General features: G+C 34.8%; 1 protein-coding gene across 4 annotated transcripts in view; it reads right to left on the reverse strand.

Annotated features, from left to right (window-relative positions):
• Positions 1 to 18,616, reverse strand: part of LOC145245740 (carnosine N-methyltransferase-like) — a 380,463-nt gene that overhangs the window by 132,122 nt on the left and 229,725 nt on the right. For all 4 annotated transcript variants that reach the window (XM_080107334.1, XM_080107333.1, XM_080107332.1 and 1 more), the window contains exon 7: positions 7,173 to 7,276. In XM_080107334.1, the coding sequence (XP_079963460.1) occupies positions 7,173 to 7,276 (104 nt within the window). The remainder of the gene's footprint in view (positions 1 to 7,172; positions 7,277 to 18,616) is intronic.

Here is an 18,616-nt window from a genome sequence, read left to right on the forward strand (position 1 = left end):
CTGTCCAAACAAATAAACTGTCTAGTAAAATCCTTTCTGTTGTCGGATGCCAATAATAAACATGTATATAGCGCTACCCACAGGTCGACGTTCTGAGGCAAATGTTTTTTTGTTGCAGAGTCTGATCGTATATTAGATTTACAGGTCAATCTCAGCATCAGTACTTAGACTGAAACGTATATTTACCTATCTTGCCCCCCTCCTCACACAAAATAAGCACTTATAATACTGACTTTATAAAAGTAAAAAAATTATATAATATATATATGATTACTTCAGTTATGAAAATATATATCTCGTGAGAATTCATCAGGCTTATGCTTAAACCTGACGAATTCTCACAAGAATGAAATGTGGAATATTCTGTGTAGCTTAATTGCCTTGTATATTTTCATAACTGTGTGTGTGTGTGTGTGTGTGTGTGTGTGTGTGTGTGTGTGTGTGTGTGTGTGTGTGTGTGTGTGTAAAAAAAAAAAAAAAATTCTCACAAGTTCCAAATATCAAGTTTTCTAGGTTGGTTGTTTATTACTTTCCAAAAAAGTATCCATTAACATATTATTTTGTATTGCAACTAACAAGTCTGCAAAATAATACCTTTGCTGCATATTCAGATATTTACCTAAAACAATTTAGAGAGAAAAAAACACCATGTTAGACAACTTACATGGTTTATGTAACCGACTGATTCTGCCCTTTATTTTCGTTTTTTCTTTCTTTCTTTAAGGTAAACATCTTATGAGTATGTGACTAAATATGCAGTAAAGATATAATTTTCCCGCCTTGTTAGTTACAATATGAAACAATATTTTAATGGATACTTTTTGAAAACTAATAAACAATCAACTGCAAAAACTTGATATCTGTAAGTTGTGAAAATTATTATATTACAATATTTATGCTGTGAAACCCAATAAAAAGACATTCATTGAGCTTGGATTTTTTTCGAAATTTTTATAAAAAATATTTTTACATTATAAATAAGTTTATGAGAAAGATTTAATCCATTACGAACTGAGTAACGTTTCAAGTTAAAAACTGGTAATTAGTAAAAACCTGAAGAAAGTGCTCAATACTATTGCAGAGCAAATATATGTCATATTTTTTATTACCATTTTATCTGCTTAATTACACATGTTTCAGTTACCGAATTGTATTAAACGATCCAGTAACTTCATCAGACATTACAGACCATAAAACGGTAATAAAAAAATACAGCATATTTATATATTTATTTATATGTGTGTGTGTGTGTGTGTGTGTGTGTGTGTGTGTGTGTGTGTGTGTGTGTGTGAAATATGTTTCTTTAATTATATTTCACCTTTTATTTACACCATTCCTTTGATTTATGAAGCTCGTTGTAAATATAGAGCACATAACAATTAAATGACAATATTAGCAATCATTTGGGCTGAACTAAGTAACTTTTGAAATGAATTAGAGTTAAGTACATAATTATATTGCCAATAACATGGTACAACAATAACAAATGAAATTTGACTAGTCAAGAGCAAAGTTTGATTTGTCAGCTTAAATGCTATTTGGGTTAAACTTTTTTAAATCCGAACAACCTTTCTTTATATATTAGATGAAGAGAAATGAAATTTAAAGTCTGTTTTATTTCTTTTCTTAATCTTCCTATTCAGCACACTTGCCTAAAAATGGATATTTTTGCATGTACATACATGTCTTTCTCGTTCTCTCTCTATATGTACACACATACATACATACATACATACATATATATTTTTTTTTTTTTAGCTTAAATATTCTTCAATTTTCTTTTCTTTCATATAATTTTATTTATTCAAGACTTTTTCTATTTTTTTTTTTTTTTTTTAACATTGGAAATCTGATCAAAATACATTTTTTGTTGTCGCCCTCAAAACGTACATACCTTTCGATGCACACACCCTCTAACTCACATACCCTGGCCTTGATCAGAGTTGCTGAATCCCAACAAAAGAGATGACAAAAATCTTTACAATGCAGTAAAAAAAAACAAAAGAAATGATTTTAACATTGCAGCTTTTCTTGCAGTAATTGTGTATAAATCCCATCGCTGATAAGTAAAAAAGTGAAGGAAATAAAAATGGCATAGAATATTGAAAATTGTTTTTGGAAACGCTATGGAGTGGTGACGGGGCGATTTTAGAATGAAATGTTAAATCAGGAAACAAAATGAATCATTGCATATGATTTTAGCTGTCACAGATTTTTTATTTTTAATCTAAATTTGAAATAAATAAAATATCCAAAATAATCCCAAAGAAATATCATCCAAATTTTAAAAATACAGAGTGACCCTGATATAAGAGACCAAAACATAAGAAAAACTGATACAAGAGAGATTTTCTCTGTTCCAAAATTAGAGCCTGTGTTAATGTACAGTGTAACCCGGATATAAGAACCTAAGATATAATGTAACCCGGATATAAGAGCGCTGTATTTATACTAACATTATTGGCTACATATGTGCATACATGTTTCTGCTGCACAACTTTTAGAAAAGTGCCATTGAATGACACTTTTTTTTTTCTAAAGGAAGGGCAGCTGAAACATGCATGCATATATGTAGCCAAAAATGTTTGTATGAATGAAAATACTATAATTGCACTTGTTATTGATCAGTTGTTGATGAACATTACAGTTTCAATGGATTTACATCTAAGAAACTACAACAGTGTACAATTATCATGGTGTGTGTGTGTGTGTGTGTGTGTGTGTGTGTGTGTGTGTGTGTGTATATATATATATATATATATATATATATATATATATATAGACACACACAGTGTATTGCTGCAAAATCTAACATTTGACAAAAAAAAAATAATCCGCAACAAAAACAAAAGTTGTATATACAGAAACCTGACAATTTATTTAGCAACAGTCAGGCTTACATACTACATGATTTTTTTAAATGTAACTGCCGGCATTCAAGATAACTATCTCAAGGCAGATACAAAATCTGTCACAGACTTTGGTGACCGTATCTTTGACAATATCAGCAAACACCTCCACCATGGCAGTCTTCAGAAAGTTGGCCATGTTGCGAGCATGATTGTTTGTCTTGGTCTCAATCATGCTCAAAAAGAAATAGCTTAGGAGGGTTTCATCAACAGACAAGATTTCCATACAATATCATTATATAGCACCATAAGCATCATGTTCTAAAGTCACATCTATTCCACATCATTGTTACATCATCCCAGGACTTGAGGGTTGAATTTGGAGAGGCAAAAATAATTGATGGGTTTAGAACAGCACGCCAGTGGAACTCTGTGCCGTCTGCCTGTTTCCCACCTTACTACAACTTGGATGTCTTCAAATCCAACGTAAACAAATTCCTGATGAACCGCCCCCTTAAGTAGACACTTTATGAAATCTCAACACTAACGTACAACGTACTGTACATGCAATAACCCTTATCCCTGAGTGGCTTCCGGGCCTTGATAAGTGGTGACCTCCTTGTAAAAAAAAAAAAAAAAAAAAAAAAAAAAGATTGTTAATCATAAAGTTTAAAATAAAAAGTTAATGTTAATGTAGCTCGCTTGAAGCATTGTTTGGCATATATAATAAGAAAATGTACGTTTATAGAAGGCAAGACAATACAAGGGTGTAACGGATAGACACAAACTGAAGTGAAGACATAATAGTGAAATAAGCTATGCAGATTCACGTTTATTAATACAATATATATTTTTTCAATTTCTATGGAATTACGTTTACAATAGCCATGATATGCACATTTCAAAGTCAAATGGATGTCTGCCCATTACATAACTGCATTGTATTGCCCTCTATGAATTTAAATTTTGGTTATATACAAAATTTAAATTTTATTTGACACGTGTGAAGAGGGGGAATCATGAACTGATACACGCATCATATTTTCAGTGAAACGAAATTTTCAGAGAACGAAAGAAAAAAAAAACTTTATTTTCTTTGTATAAAGCAATAGATTATCCACTCCGTTGTTTATTCTAATGCGCCCCCCCTCCTCCTTTTGCATATTCCTTTTTGTGCCGAGTTTGCTGCATTTACTTTTGATGTGGTTTACTGTTTTGTCTCTTTGTCCACAGAGTTTACATTTACTGTTTTCCTGGTTTTTATTTATCTTAGCATGATTTAGTTTTAATGTATTCTTTTCACTAAAATTGTGTTTTTTATTTGAAAGATAAAAGTGGAATACTAATCTTTAAAATAGGAAAAAATAATTTTATTCAAATGATGTAATGACGCAAATTATCAACCGCCCTCAGCCAACACAAGTTATCAATCACCCTCAACCGACACCAGTTATCAACCACCCTCAACACAAATTATTAACTATCCTCAACAAACACAAATTACTAACCACCCTCAACAAACGCAAATTATCAACCATCTCAACAAATACAATCACCCTCAAACACAAATTATTAGCCATTTTCAACAAATAAAATTATCAACCACCCTCAGCCAACACAAATTGAAGTACTGATTAAATTTTAATCTTTCTTTCAACAACAACCGTTAAGAAGATTTGTAAAAGCTAACATGTTTCCATGTCATAATCAAACAATGAAGATTCAATATGCTTTCTTCGGTTGCTCGCAGGCATTCCCTTATCGCGTGCGAAGGAAAATGGCATGCCAAGTTCAGACAAGACATGGAAAGTGTTAATTTAAATTTCGTCAAGAGACTGTCCATTGTTTCCATGCAATGAAGGCTTCCCTTAATTTAACTCGCTGCAAAGTCAAGAAGACAAATAAAAACACTATGTCAATAATGTATACCATTTGTACACAAAGCAATTTTCTTAGTACGGAGAAAAGTTCATCTCATATTTGGTTGGTTGTTTTTGTTTTACGGCATATCAACCCTTTTCAGGTTATTTAATGCCAAATCCAGTTATTTTGAAGAAAAAATTTTTAATAGAATATTTTTTCCAAGTCTATTTAAAGACTATTTCAAGTATTTATCTTCAAGTTTCTATTTAACCCATAGTTGAGACCCCGACAGAGTGGAGCTGGAAGCAATGGCAATTAAAGGGTGGCTCCACACTCCCCAAAGTCCACAAGCTGGAGCCTCACCATCGGATATAGTTTAAGGTCAAATCCAGGACCCTCATATTTGGAAGCAATATTAGCTGGAATATTCATCAAAGAACAGGTTTATAATAATGAAAGACTCCTGCACCTTTTTTTAATGATGAAAAAAAAAAAAAATTCCAATTCACAAAAAGACTTTGAAGCAATCCACAACATATTGCTAATTTAATACTAAGGGCATTACAAAAGTAATGTTTCCTATTTTTTATTCTGCCTGAATGGATCAGAGAAGATTGCAAATTGCATTGTTATGATGAATGAACTTATGCATTCATCACCTGAAAGTTTCATCTTTCTCTTGCAGATATTGGCGGTGTGAGATTCTAAGAAAGCAACTCCTGTCATAGACATGCATTGGAAGCAGAGATGTGACATTTAATTCTCGAAAAAAGTTCATTGAGAAAAAAGGTGACTAAGAAGAAAAATAAATTTTGGAAAACAAAAGGTTGCTGATTTTAATGGTACCACTCCTGTCTTTGTAGCTCTTCAACTTTTTGAGTTAAAAAATAGGAGGCTTTACTTTTGGAACAACCTTCATATATTAGTTGCCATCATATTTTTTTTTTTTTGAAAGTCATCTTAAAAGATGAAAGTTTTCCTGTAAGTGTTGATTATTTTTTATGATTATTTTTTTAATAATGAATCACCACTTAGCAAGGCCAAATGCTACTCGAAGATACGAGTGAATGAAATGGATGGATAAGCAACTGAATTATGAAGAATATAATGAAAAGACTGAAAATGAAGAATGAAATGAACTAAATTTAATTATGAGGACAGTTGATGACCTGTATTTGTGGATGTTGAGTTTAAAGACAATCATGTTGTAGTCTGCAAGGAAGCTGTCCTGTGGTAATATGTTCCACAGATAGAAGTTTCTGGAAAGAAACTGTTCATGGGAATTCAATTTGATATTAAGCACATGGAGAAAGAAAGAGAAGTTCTTTGCGGTTGTGGTAGGCAAACGAGTTCTTAACGTGACAACCTTACTAGAGATTGTGGCACTTCACTAAAATAACAACCAAGTGAAGAAAGACTGGCAATGGTGTACCTGTGAGAAAGGTGCGGTAAAGTAGAGAAGAGATCGTTCCTTGCTAGACAAGTTCTTGATGAACCGTCCTCTTAAGTAATCCAATTTACCAAATTCCCACCACTTGTGACATTTTCCCGATTTATCTATTTGTCCCATTTCATCATTTGTACCTAAATTTGTTCGCAGTATATTATATAGATAGATATCTAATTAAGAACAACAAATCTTTCTGATATTGCTATATTTTATCTATGGTCTCAATTCAGCAAGCATGTTTCTATGAGGGTAATGAACAAAAAAAAAAACAGAAATGAAATCAAATGTATCGATAACCAATTGCTTGTTTGGACAGTAGGAGTAGCAGTAGTAGTAGTAGTAGTAGCAGTGGTAGTAGTAGTGGTGGTAGTAATGATGGTAGTAGTAGTAGTAGTAGTAGTAGTAGTAGTGATAAAAACAATAAGTATGTTCATTTTATCTTCATCAACCACTAATTGAAAATGAAGTTTTTAAAAATATTTACAAGAATCGTTTTTAGAATAAGACAGTCTAAATATTTTCCAACTCAGATATCACAAACTGTTCCGATTTTTGGGGGGGATTCCCAATTCGGATTAATTGTTTACACACTATTGTGTAGTGTATCTTGTGTAGTAACTGACTTTTAAGAAACGACTTTCCTTTATACACTAGATGATTATTATCATTGTCTTTTTTTATAGGCTGCTAAGTTTTTAGAGTTGTCCATGCTTTTCACTCAGAAGCTCCGTCCATGGGTCAGATTGAATGGCCGCATCTTTGAAATGTCCATTCTTGTTTTCAGAATAGCCTTAAACAGAACAAAAACAAAATGGGGTCCGATGAAGCAAACACTTTTGAACGTGTCGATATTGCCCTCTCACTGTAATGGCGACCTCACTGACTGGAAATGATGGAGAGTCTGCAAAACTTGCGGCAATTTATCAAAAAAAAAAAAGAAAAGAAAAAAAAAGAAAGTGTCAGGAAAAAAAAAAAGAAATTAATAAAAATTTTTAAAAAGTGGTTCTTACCTCAAACTGGAAACCATATTGTAAAATGACCTGCCTGACATCGTCATAACTCAATTCTATGGAGCTTTCGTTCGGCATGTCGGAAAAGTGATACAACAGAGGACCTACAAATGCAAAGAAAAAATTATATATTTATAAATACATATATTTGTAAATAGGCTGGTTTTATCTGTTTCAGGTAAATCAACCCCTTTTTGAGGTATTTTAATGTTGAAACATAATTATCTATTGTATGCAAATAATTGAACACAAAGTGTTTGTATTATTTGGATTTGAGTGTTAACCGCATGTTTCAACTGATGTAATCTCTGATCTTCTTCAGGTGTACCTTGTAAAATTTAGGAATCATGGGATTTCGAACAAAATTTTTATTTAATCCACAGGGGTAGCATGCTATTGTTCCATCACCCATGAGTGGGTAGAAGTTTTAAGTAACACGCCTGCACTGAGGATTGAACCTTCAACCTCCAGAAGGATGTCGCTTACAACAGAATTTTACCAAATGGTTTATGCGTTGCTACATGTAAGTACTAATTCAGTCGTAACTGACATCTTTCTGGAGGTTGAAGGTTCAAGCTTTAGTGTGGGCAATACTAAGAATAATATTGTGAATCACCTAAGACTTCTACCTGGTTAAGAATGAGAGCAAGTAACCTTCATAGATTAGATAAAGGATTCCGTTAAAATTCCATACAGATTCCATGAGTTCAAAAAAAATATTCCAAAGTTTAACAAGATGCACTGGAAGAAAGGCTAATACATGAAAGAGAATGCAAGTTCATGTTCCTATCTACTTGCCTCCCCACGAGGGCAGAGTTAGATGCAAGGTCGGTTTTTAATGTGGGGAAAATCCAGCTCCCAAAAAAAGAAGCACTTTGAATAGGAACAAAAATTAAAATTGTCTCAGTCATGAAGGAATTCTCCTTCACTGACCGAAGACAGAAAAGGCGAAGCGTAGCATCAGAACAGATACTACACTGTGATCTTGTTTATATAGTTTATTGTTCGAAAAAATTACAATTCATGTCAAACAAAAACTGCAAAAATTACAAAGAAAAAATGGGCATGAAGCCCTTAAAAAATTGGGGAAGAAAGAATGGGTGCAGGGTTTTTCTAATAGGTCTATAAAACTTTGAAGATTACACTTGGCTGGCACCATTCACCATAATACCGAATTCATACCGTGAAGTTAAACCTACTTAAAGTATCCCAAGCGTTTTGTGAAAATATTTACATGTGTGTGAATATAAATTATTTTTTTAATTATTTTTTTTAACATTGATAAATACAAAAGGAGAAAACTTGGCCTGAATGCCAAGAAATGGCAAAATTGAGAAATAAAAACAGGCAAAATTATTTTATTTAACATGTTTGAATACTTATATTAATTGCTATGGGCTCAGCCATAAGTGATTTTATTTATATATATATATATATAGTCATCCACATACAGTACAGTTTTGCTGTATCACAGCTCATCAGGGTGGCTAGACCAGTAACTACCTCAAGCCAGGATTGAAACTCATATGCCTAGATGACAGTCAGCGCTTCGCATCGTTACACTATTTGGCTGATACTGAAATGGGTATGCAAAATTACAATGTTTTAACATTATCCAAATATATATATATATATATATATAGACAGCATTTTTTCTCTTAGACATTTTTTTGTCTATTAATTCTATTTTTTATCCTTTCCAACTTCCGAATAACCTTCAACGTTTCAGTGAATTTTCAGTTCATATAACCAACGTTTCAGTGAATTTTCAGTTCATATTACCAACGTTTCAGTGATTTTTCAGTTGATATAACCAACGTTTCAGTGACTTTTCAGTTAATATAACCAACGTTTCAGTGAATTTTCAGTTCATATAACCAACGTTTCAGTGAATTTTCAGTTCATATAACCAACGTTTCAGTGAATTTTCAGTTCATATAACCAACGTTTCAGTGAATTTTCAGTTCATAATACCAATGTTTCAGTGAATTTCCAGTTCATATAACCATTTATTTAGTGAATGCCGAGTTTTATTTGTGTGCAGGCATAATAAATAAGTGAGAAAATGTTTTTTAAACAAAAACTTGTATTTTCCATATTTCATCTGGAATGAAAACCAAACTTCATTTACGTGTGCATTTTAACTTATAAAGCAGAAACTAATTTTATAAAATTCAGCGGGTTTCATTCTAACAACATTGAGAAGCAAACAAAACAGAAAAAAGATATTAAAATACAATAAAAAAAAAGTGGAAAATGATCTAAAATAAAAGGAAAAGAACGAACAGAAAAGAAAAAAATGAAAAAGGAAAATATTTGAATCTTTTAGAAAACGCCAAAAAATGTTGAAAACAAAAAAAGTTTAAAATTAACAAAATAAAGAGGGGAAGAGATTTAAAAAAAAAAAAAAAAAAGTAGGAAAAAGAAAAGAGAAAAAAATACGGAAGAAAAAAAACTATAAAATTATATTTCACCTACAAACTATGTCTATCTTTAATTCAGTTACCAAAATCAAGCAACTGGGATTAATAACACATTTTACAAATTTTATTTCCTCGAATGAAAAACACTTAAAAAAAAACAAAAAAAAAAAAAAAAGAGAGAAATCTCTCAGAGTCTGGAATAAACGTTGCGTATGTGCTTTGTTTGCAACTTATAATTTGTTTAGATGAACTCATCGCGAAACGTTGCTGACTGATAAGATGAATCTAATTAAGTACGAAAATGTAAATTGCACTTTGTGTATACAGTCGGTGTTAGATGGTCGATTAGGACTCATGGCGGAAAAACTCTTGAGATAACATCTCTGAATTACATTTAATCAAATGAGATTGAAATAAAAATTCATGCAGAGCATATATATATATGTAAAAGTGTGTGTGAGGATATTTCTCAACCTATATACTCGACAAATTTTTGATTTACAGACTTGAAGTTCGGTATATAGAGTATTCAGACAGGTAGAAAACTTTATCTGTTTTTTGTTTTTGTTTTTCAGAAAAAAGGGCTGCTAAGAGGTAAAAATTGAAAAATTGGTACGTGAGAGGTCACTGGATTTTTATCTGTTGTTCAACTCTTTCACAAATGCACTTACACGGTTGTGAAATATGACAGCTTCCTTATGTTAAGTATGAGTTGGTTTGAAAACATTCTTTAAAAGTTATGTCAAGCTGGTGTAATGGTTATCGTATTTGACTCACTGTCTTTAGGTTTTGATTTCGATCTCAGTTGAGTATTATTTTTCCTACAAGAAGTGAACTGTTTGGAAAAAAACATAATACTCGTATGCACATGTCTCAATTTCTTTCCGTTCTTTTTTTTTTTGGCAATTTTTTTAAAATTTCTTTTTTAGTAACGGAATTTAACATTACGTTTAATACCTACGGTATTTCTGTTTTTAATCAATAAGAATTCTACATTAATTAAAATATACAGTGACTCCCTGTCTGAGAGTACATCTTTCAAACTGCTGTGCCTAACGTTCACAGGAAATATGAGTTGGAACAATTATATTGAAAACATTGCCAGGGTCGCTGCGAAAAAGGTAGGCTCTCTCTACCGTGCTAGAAAACTACTGACACCTGAAAGTATCCTGTACCTCTATAAGGCCACCATTCGCCCATGTATGGAGTATTGTTGTCACATTTGGGCTGGTGCATCTGCTGCTAGCCTCTCGCTCCTAGATAAGGTTCAAAAGAGAGTCGCCAATCTGATAGGCCCTGAACTGGCATCTAAGCTTCAGCCTCTGTCCCATCGACGAAACGTTGCATCCCTCTGCCTGTTCTACAAGTATTTTAATGGTGAATGCTCTGACGAACTGCAGACACTTGTGCCCCCACAATGTAGACACCCTCGACAAACCCGACAGGCAGCTAAATCCCACCTCCAAACAGTAGAGATCCCTAGATGTAAAAGATCTTTCTACTCCAGTAGTTTCTTCCCCAGAACTGCTAGACTCTGGAATTCCATTCCAGGTCCCTGCTTCCCTAACTGTACTGACATGCAAAAGTTCAAGTGAACCGATATCTTGCTGCCCAAATCCCAACATAGTGCTCCAGTAGTTGCTGCCCCTGATAGTAGCCCCCTACACCACAGTGGCAATGTGCCTTGTTTGAGGTGAAAATGTAATAATAAAAAAAAAAAATTAAAAAAAAAAAATAATATTTATGTGTAGTTTACAACAGGGCAACGGCGGGCGGCCTGCTAGTAGGAAATAAAAAACTTTGAACCACAGCTATGGAAGGGAAAAATTATTTTAAAACAAATAAATACATAATGATGTTCGACTTCCATCACTTGCAAAGACGATCACATGATCATGCAATTGTTTTGTGAGTCCAGAAATTGCTTGTCAATCTGATTCAAACTCTGAAGTATTTCCCACATGTACACCACTTGTGGAATGATTCTGTAGCCGAGTTTTGGGTGTGTGTGTGTGTGGGTGTGTGTGTGTGTGTTTTTTTTTTACAAAGGAGCCGTCACTTATCAAGGCCCGAAGGCCATTCAAGGATAAGGGTTAATGAGTGTACAGTAATCAATAAGACTGTATCATAATCGTTAATAGCGGAAATTTGATAAATTAGATTAAGGGGACATCTCATCAAGAACTTGTTCATGTTGGATTTGAAGACGACCATATTGTAGTCAGCTGGAAAGCAGCGAAACGGAAGAAAGTTCCACATCTGTGGAACTTTCTTTCTTTGATTTTAAACAACTTGCTATTGATTTCTAAACTGCAAGTGAAAAAGCAAACTAATTTCTTCTTTCTTTTCCTTCCTTTACAGTCATATTTAAAAAAGAATTAATAAATGTTATGAATGAAATGGTTATTATTCTAAATTCAAGGAGCAAACTTGGCAAGGCCAGCTAGATTTCAACAAAATGAACCCATTCCAATGGTATATTTGGCAATGAAAATCTATTTCTAACTCAAGAATGTACAATTGGACCATTTACAGAAATGCTTAGGTGCGTCTAAAAGGAAGAGATGGATGACCATTTAGCAATATAAGGTGTTGTATGTCGGGGAATGGTGCTGATTGCAGATTGACAACCACAAATAGAGTGTCCCTCAGTCCTCATTTTTTAATGAGTGATTTTTCTGACAAAGAGAGAAAAAAAAAGCTGTTTTCTAGGTTGGCAGTATTTTGCGTGAACAGTTGGCAGAGATGGTGGAAATTTTCTGTTTCTATGTCTATCCTTGTAGCCATGTCACTAGTAAGGGTGCCGGAGGTAAACGTTTTATCTGGGCTGACGTTATCCGCCCAATAGTCAGGGACCCGAACCTTGAATTAACCACTAAGGAGGCTGTCCTATCAGCAGGTGCAAATTACTGGGGCTGTTGTATTGCCATTTGGTGAATGGATTCTGGACCAGGCAGTAGCTTCTAGTGGGGCCTCTCGATGCCATATTAGTGGGTAATTGTTACGGCTTTACCTTATCATGTGCTACAAAAAAAAAAAAATTCTTTGTTTCTTTTTCTCTCTTAGAGCAAGACAGAGAGGGGAAACTAAGTAAATCTGTCAACCTAATTCACAAATTCCAAAATTCCATCATGACGTTTCAATAAAAAATACACGATTAAACCTGGTTCTCCAACTTCCAACGTAGACCCCTACTACCATGTCTCCTTCTCCAACATCAGGGGTTTACGTTCTAACCTTCCAGAGGTTGAAACCCAATTACAGGAGACTAAACCAGACCTTTTATTTTTAAGCGAAACTGGCATTGGACAGGCTATTTCCCTAGAAGAGTTCGCAACTAAAGGATACTCTAACTTAACTTCTAAATCTGACCCCCAAGATCGCCATGGGCATGGAATATGTGCCTATATTAAAGATGGCTTTCCATGTGGTAGGAACATCTCCAGAGAAGATCCTAACTTACCCTATATGTGCTTCCGGGTTGCATTAGCTCACACTACGGCATTTATATTTACTCTGTATCGCCCCCACAACAGCGGAGTTACTATCTTTAAAAGCATATCTGAGAAAATCGACCAAGTCCTATCTGTTTATCCTTCAGCTAACATTCACGTATGTGGAGACTTCAATGTTCACAACGTGGAATGGTTGACCCACTCAAACAAGACCGATAATGAGGGGAGGTTCTGCCATGATTTCTCCATAGCTTATGACCACACTCAGATTGTTCATGAACCCACCCGTGTGCCCGACAATGACGGCCAGTATGCGAGCCTACTAGACCTTTTTCTCACAACTTGCCCTGAACTATGTTCAGTTTCTGTTCTGTCGCCTCTTGGATCTTCCGACCACTCTGTTGTATCAATTAAGATAAAAATGAAATGTAATAAGTTCCCAGATGTATCTTTCCATCGTACAGTATATCGATACACTAAGGCTGACTGGAATAGCTTCCGTACATTTATATCGGATCTACGTCTGCATTCCATCTTTAAAAAGGATGTGTCCTCTATAGTATCAGACCTGACGGAATGGTTAATTGTAAGTATAGACCGTTTCATACCCTCGAAAAAGTTCTAGCAAAAAGCTAACAGCCAGCCATGGTTCTCTCCAGAAGGTGCTGCTGCCATTGCACACAGAAATCACTTTTTCCACTACTTCCAATGTAATAGATGTATGGAAACTAAAGCCGCTTTCAGGACTGCCAGCAACCATTGTAAGAAAGTAATAAAGAGCGCAAGAGAGTTGTATGCTCAATCCGTCAAGTCCAAAGTAGCTGAGCAGCGGCTTGGTTCCCACCAGTTTTGGCAAATAGCAAACAGAATCCTGAACAGAAGCGTGTGCTCTATCCCAACTATCATCAATGGACCTGAGGTAATCTCGTCAGAATCAGACAAAGCCAAACTCTTTGCCAAGAACTTTGCAGCTAATTCTACCCTTTGCGACCAAGGCCACCAACCACCAATATTTCCTCCTGTATCAGAAAACACGCTATGTGATATACATATATCTGTATGTGATGTTGCCAAGCTAATCAAAAACCTTGATTCCAGTAAAGCAACTGGCCTTGACGGTATTCCAATCATAGTACTCAAAAAAACTTCAACCAGAACTAGCGCCCATACTTACAAAACTGTTTAAACATTGTCTTAAGGAGAATAGCTTCCCATCACCCTGGAAAATTTCATCAGTATGCCCTGTATTTAAGAATTCAGGTGATCACTCATCCCCCTCTCAGTACAGGCCAATAAGTCTTCTGTGCGTCATGAGTAAGTTGCTGGAATCTGTGTTAAATACAGAAGTAATCAACCATCTCAACAAAAATAACCTTAGTGACATTCAATATGGTTTCCATTCTGCTAGATCTACAGCAGATGTGCTTACAGTTATATCTCATAGGAATAGCGAATCTCTCGACAAAGGCAACCTTTCTAGGGTAATTGCTCTTGACATATCTAAGGCCTTTGATAGGGTATGGCATAAAGGTATACTTCACAAGATCTCTAGCTATGGTATAGCTGGAAATGTTTTCTCAATTATGAAATCATTTCTTTCTGATAGGTTCATAAGAGTAGTAGTTGAGAGGCAAAAATCAGAAGCTCACAGTATTAATGCTGGAGTCCCTCAGGGGTCCATCCTGGGCCCAACTCTTTTCCTGATCTACATTAATGATCTTCCAAATCACATCCTTATATCATTTGTAGACATTTATGCTGATGACACTACCATTTATGGTAGCACATCTAAGACAATAAATGACCAAGTTCTCTCTGATTCTCTCTCCTCTGATCTTGAGCACGTAGTACAATGGGGAAAGGAGTGGCTGGTTACTTTTAATGCATCTAAAACCAAGCTTCTCTCTTTACATCATCAACATTCTGATCCACATCTGGCATCAATTGAAATGAATGGCTCTCGTCTTCAGGAGGCCTCAAGTTTTGACAAGCTTCTGGGCTTGACCATTACTCCTGATCTTAAATGGAACACGTACATCAAATCTGTTGCCAAGGCCGCTGGAAAAATGGTGGGATCTTTCTATCGATCCGGTAGATATCTCACTGCTGATGCTATTCTCTATCTATATAAGAGCCAGGTATGTCCAAGGATGGAATACTGTTGCCACATCCAGGCAGGAGCTGCTAGAAAGGACTTGTCCTGCCTTGATAGAGTTCAAAATGGACTTCGTAGCCTCGTAGGAGATGTCCTTTTCTCTTCCCTGCAACCTCTATCTTACAGAAGAGATGTTGCGAGTTTGTCTCTGATGTATCGTTATTTTCATGGAAAGTGTTCGACTGAGCTTCAGTCTATGGTCCCCCTCGCAAAACTTTCACAAGAAACACTCCTCTAGCTGAAAACACTATCATTAATTTCCCCCACTCTTTATCTGTGCCTAAACCTAAACGTAGATTCCATGAACAAAGCTTCTTTCTTAGAACTGCATGCCTGTGGAATTGTCTTCCGTTTTCCTGCTTTCCGGCTGACTACAATATGGTTGTCTTCAAGTCTAACGTAAATAAGTTCTTGATGAGCCGTTCCATATAAGTTAACAAATTTACCGAATTTTCATTACTAATGATTACTATATTGTCCAATTTCTACTGTACACTCTTTAACCCTTATCCTTGAGTGGCCTCTTGGCCTTGATAATGTGGTGATGCGTGTGTAAAAAAAATAAATAAATAAATATCAGAGGTCAGCAATCTTTTGGGGTGTGAGAGTCAAAAAGCTATACTGATTATAGAGGAGGATCAAACAGCTTTAACTACATGGAAAACAACAATGTTATTAAATATGTAAGTACATTGTCTATGCAATTGAATAAATAATATTAAACGATATCACTTATTATTCTGCAGGAATATAAAAAAAAAATTGCAAATATGTTTTACAAAAATATTTTTTATATCATGTTCTGAGTAAGGTGACAAGCTAAACAAAATTCAGTCGACGACCAGATTTGGCCCGCAGGCCAGAGTGCCGATTACTGCTCTATATAATATATTTCTATATACAATATAATATGTATATAATATATATAATAAAATATACCATTGTTAGACCAAATATTCTGAGAGGAGTTTGGTAGAGACTTTTCACACACACATACACACGACAAGGTCACTTATATATGTATATAGTCATATATAAAATCATTTTTATATATATATGTATATATGGATCTTTCTGAAATCCAATATGGCACCGACATTTGCTCTGAATTCAATTATTTGAATATAAACACTACAACAAGTGTTTTTTTTTGTTTGTTTGTTATGCTAACTTTGCAGACTTTACATATCTCCATTCCCTTTTTTTTACTCTAAATTCTTTTTGCATTTTATATAATCAACTTTCTAGCAATTTTTGGATAAACATTTATCTGTCTCTGAGTTCAGTGATCTTCCGCTATTCCATGAAACATGTGTAATATGTACTATAAAGAAAACATTTATGATTGTGAATTAAACTTCTTTTTTTTTTTTTTTTTGGAATTCTTAGAGAGAGAGAGAGAGAGAGAGAGAGAGAGAGAGAGAGAGAGAGAGAGAGTGTGTGTGTGTGTGTGTGTGTGTGTGTGTGTGTGTGTGTGTGTGAATAGCAGTATGGTTACATTACAAGATCAAAATATTTATTTTTCATACAAACAAAGTATCCTGTACCTCTATAAGGCCACCATTCGCCCATGTATGGAGTATTGCTGCCACATCTGGGCTGGTGCATCTGCTACTAGTCTATCGCTCCTTGACAAGGTTCAAAAGAGAGTCGCAAATCTGATAGGCCCTGAACTGGCATCTAAGCTTCAGCCTCTGTCCCATCGACGAAATATTGCATCCCTCTGCCTTTTCTACAAGTATTTTAGTGGCGAATGCTCTGACGAACTGCAATCACTTGTGCCCCCACGACGTGAGCACCCTCGACAAACCCGACAGGCTGCTAAATCCCACCTCCAAACAGTAGAGATCCCTAGATGTAAAAGATCTTTTTACTCCAATAGTTTCTTCCCCAGAACCGCTAGACTCTGGAATTCCATTCCAGGTCCCTGCTTCCCCAACAGTACTGACGTGCAGAGGTTCAAGTGTAACGTGAACCGACACCTTGCTGCCCAAATCCCTACATAGTACCCCAGTAGTTGTTGCCCCTGATAGTAGCCCCCTACACCAAAGTGGCAATTTGCCTTGTTTGGGGTGAAAATGTAATAAAAAAAAAAAAAAAAAAAAAACAGCTCCTCCAACATGTTAAAATTTTGGTACATTTTTACATATCCATCTCGATTCAGAAAAATCCGAATTTTTTGATTAGATAAAATAAAATGCATGCCAATATAATAGAAGAAAAAAGTTCATTGTGTGTTTGTTTCATCTTTGTTTTTTTTTCTTCTTCTTGCTGCATTATATTGTCATGCATTTTTTTTTTATCTAAGCAAAGAATTTCTAATTTTTATGAAGAAAAGAAATGGTATTGACACAATAATAACCGTTTGTTTCTGCATAACGAAACAGATCTATAAAAAAATCTATCGAAATTTTTACATGCTGGAAGAGTTGTTTTGCATGAAAAATAAATATTTGAATCTTGCAATGTAACTCTACTGTTATTCTTTTATATGTGCTCTGTTGTTATATTTAACAAATATTGAGCTTTTAAAGCAAAAACGATTGGTATACACAAAGAGTGAAATATAATTGAAAAAACATATTTTGCCAAAACAATATATAACACATATGCAATTCATCACTTTTGTTACGAAGTATTCGTTTATGGTAGGGTGAAATATTCCTTTCCGGAGAATTAACTGCAAAGACAGATTTATTTCAAGTGGGTATCTTATACTTAAAAAATCTCAATGGCAAAAAAAAAAAAAAAGCTGAAGAAAACTCCATTCTTACCACTACTAAAACCGAGAAAATAAATAAATGAAAACACTCCCCTCACACACACACCGAACAAAACCACCCCTACCCACCTTGCTTTTCTATTGGTTCTCATGTTTCTGGCATTAAAGAAAGAAATAAGACTCTACAACGAAATTACAGCCTAACACGTTTATCATTGCACGTTGTTATTTGTGAGGATGCGTTGTTGGTCATTACTAAAGCACACAGCCCCATCCCAACCGTCCGTTGTCTAATTCAATATGGAGACACGTATGGAAAATAGGATGCAAAACCTGCGAATTGAACGCCAATACACTTTTCTTGTGCGCATGCACGCTCACACACAATGATAAATCCTGCTCGGTTTGACAAGCATGTAGCCATTAGTTCTCGAGGAGTCTGCCCCGTGGAGTTCTCGTCTAAATTCTTGGTCAGCGGCAGGGCTGTCAGCATGGAAGGTTTTTAAGGAGGAGACCAGTTTTTTTTTTTGTTTGTTCGATTTTGTCTTTATTATTTTTTTAATATTTTGTTTGTACCTTCCGATCGTCAATGGAAAACTAATGGCCATAAAATGTATGGAAGCCTGAAAGGGAGAAAAATAAAAACAGATTTCCTTAACATGAGTCCAATGAAACTACGCGTTTAACAA

This window comes from Euprymna scolopes, chromosome 23 (genome assembly GCF_053919585.1).
Source record: "Euprymna scolopes isolate OS-2025 chromosome 23, ASM5391958v1, whole genome shotgun sequence".
Lineage (NCBI taxonomy): Eukaryota > Metazoa > Mollusca > Cephalopoda > Sepiida > Sepiolidae > Euprymna > Euprymna scolopes.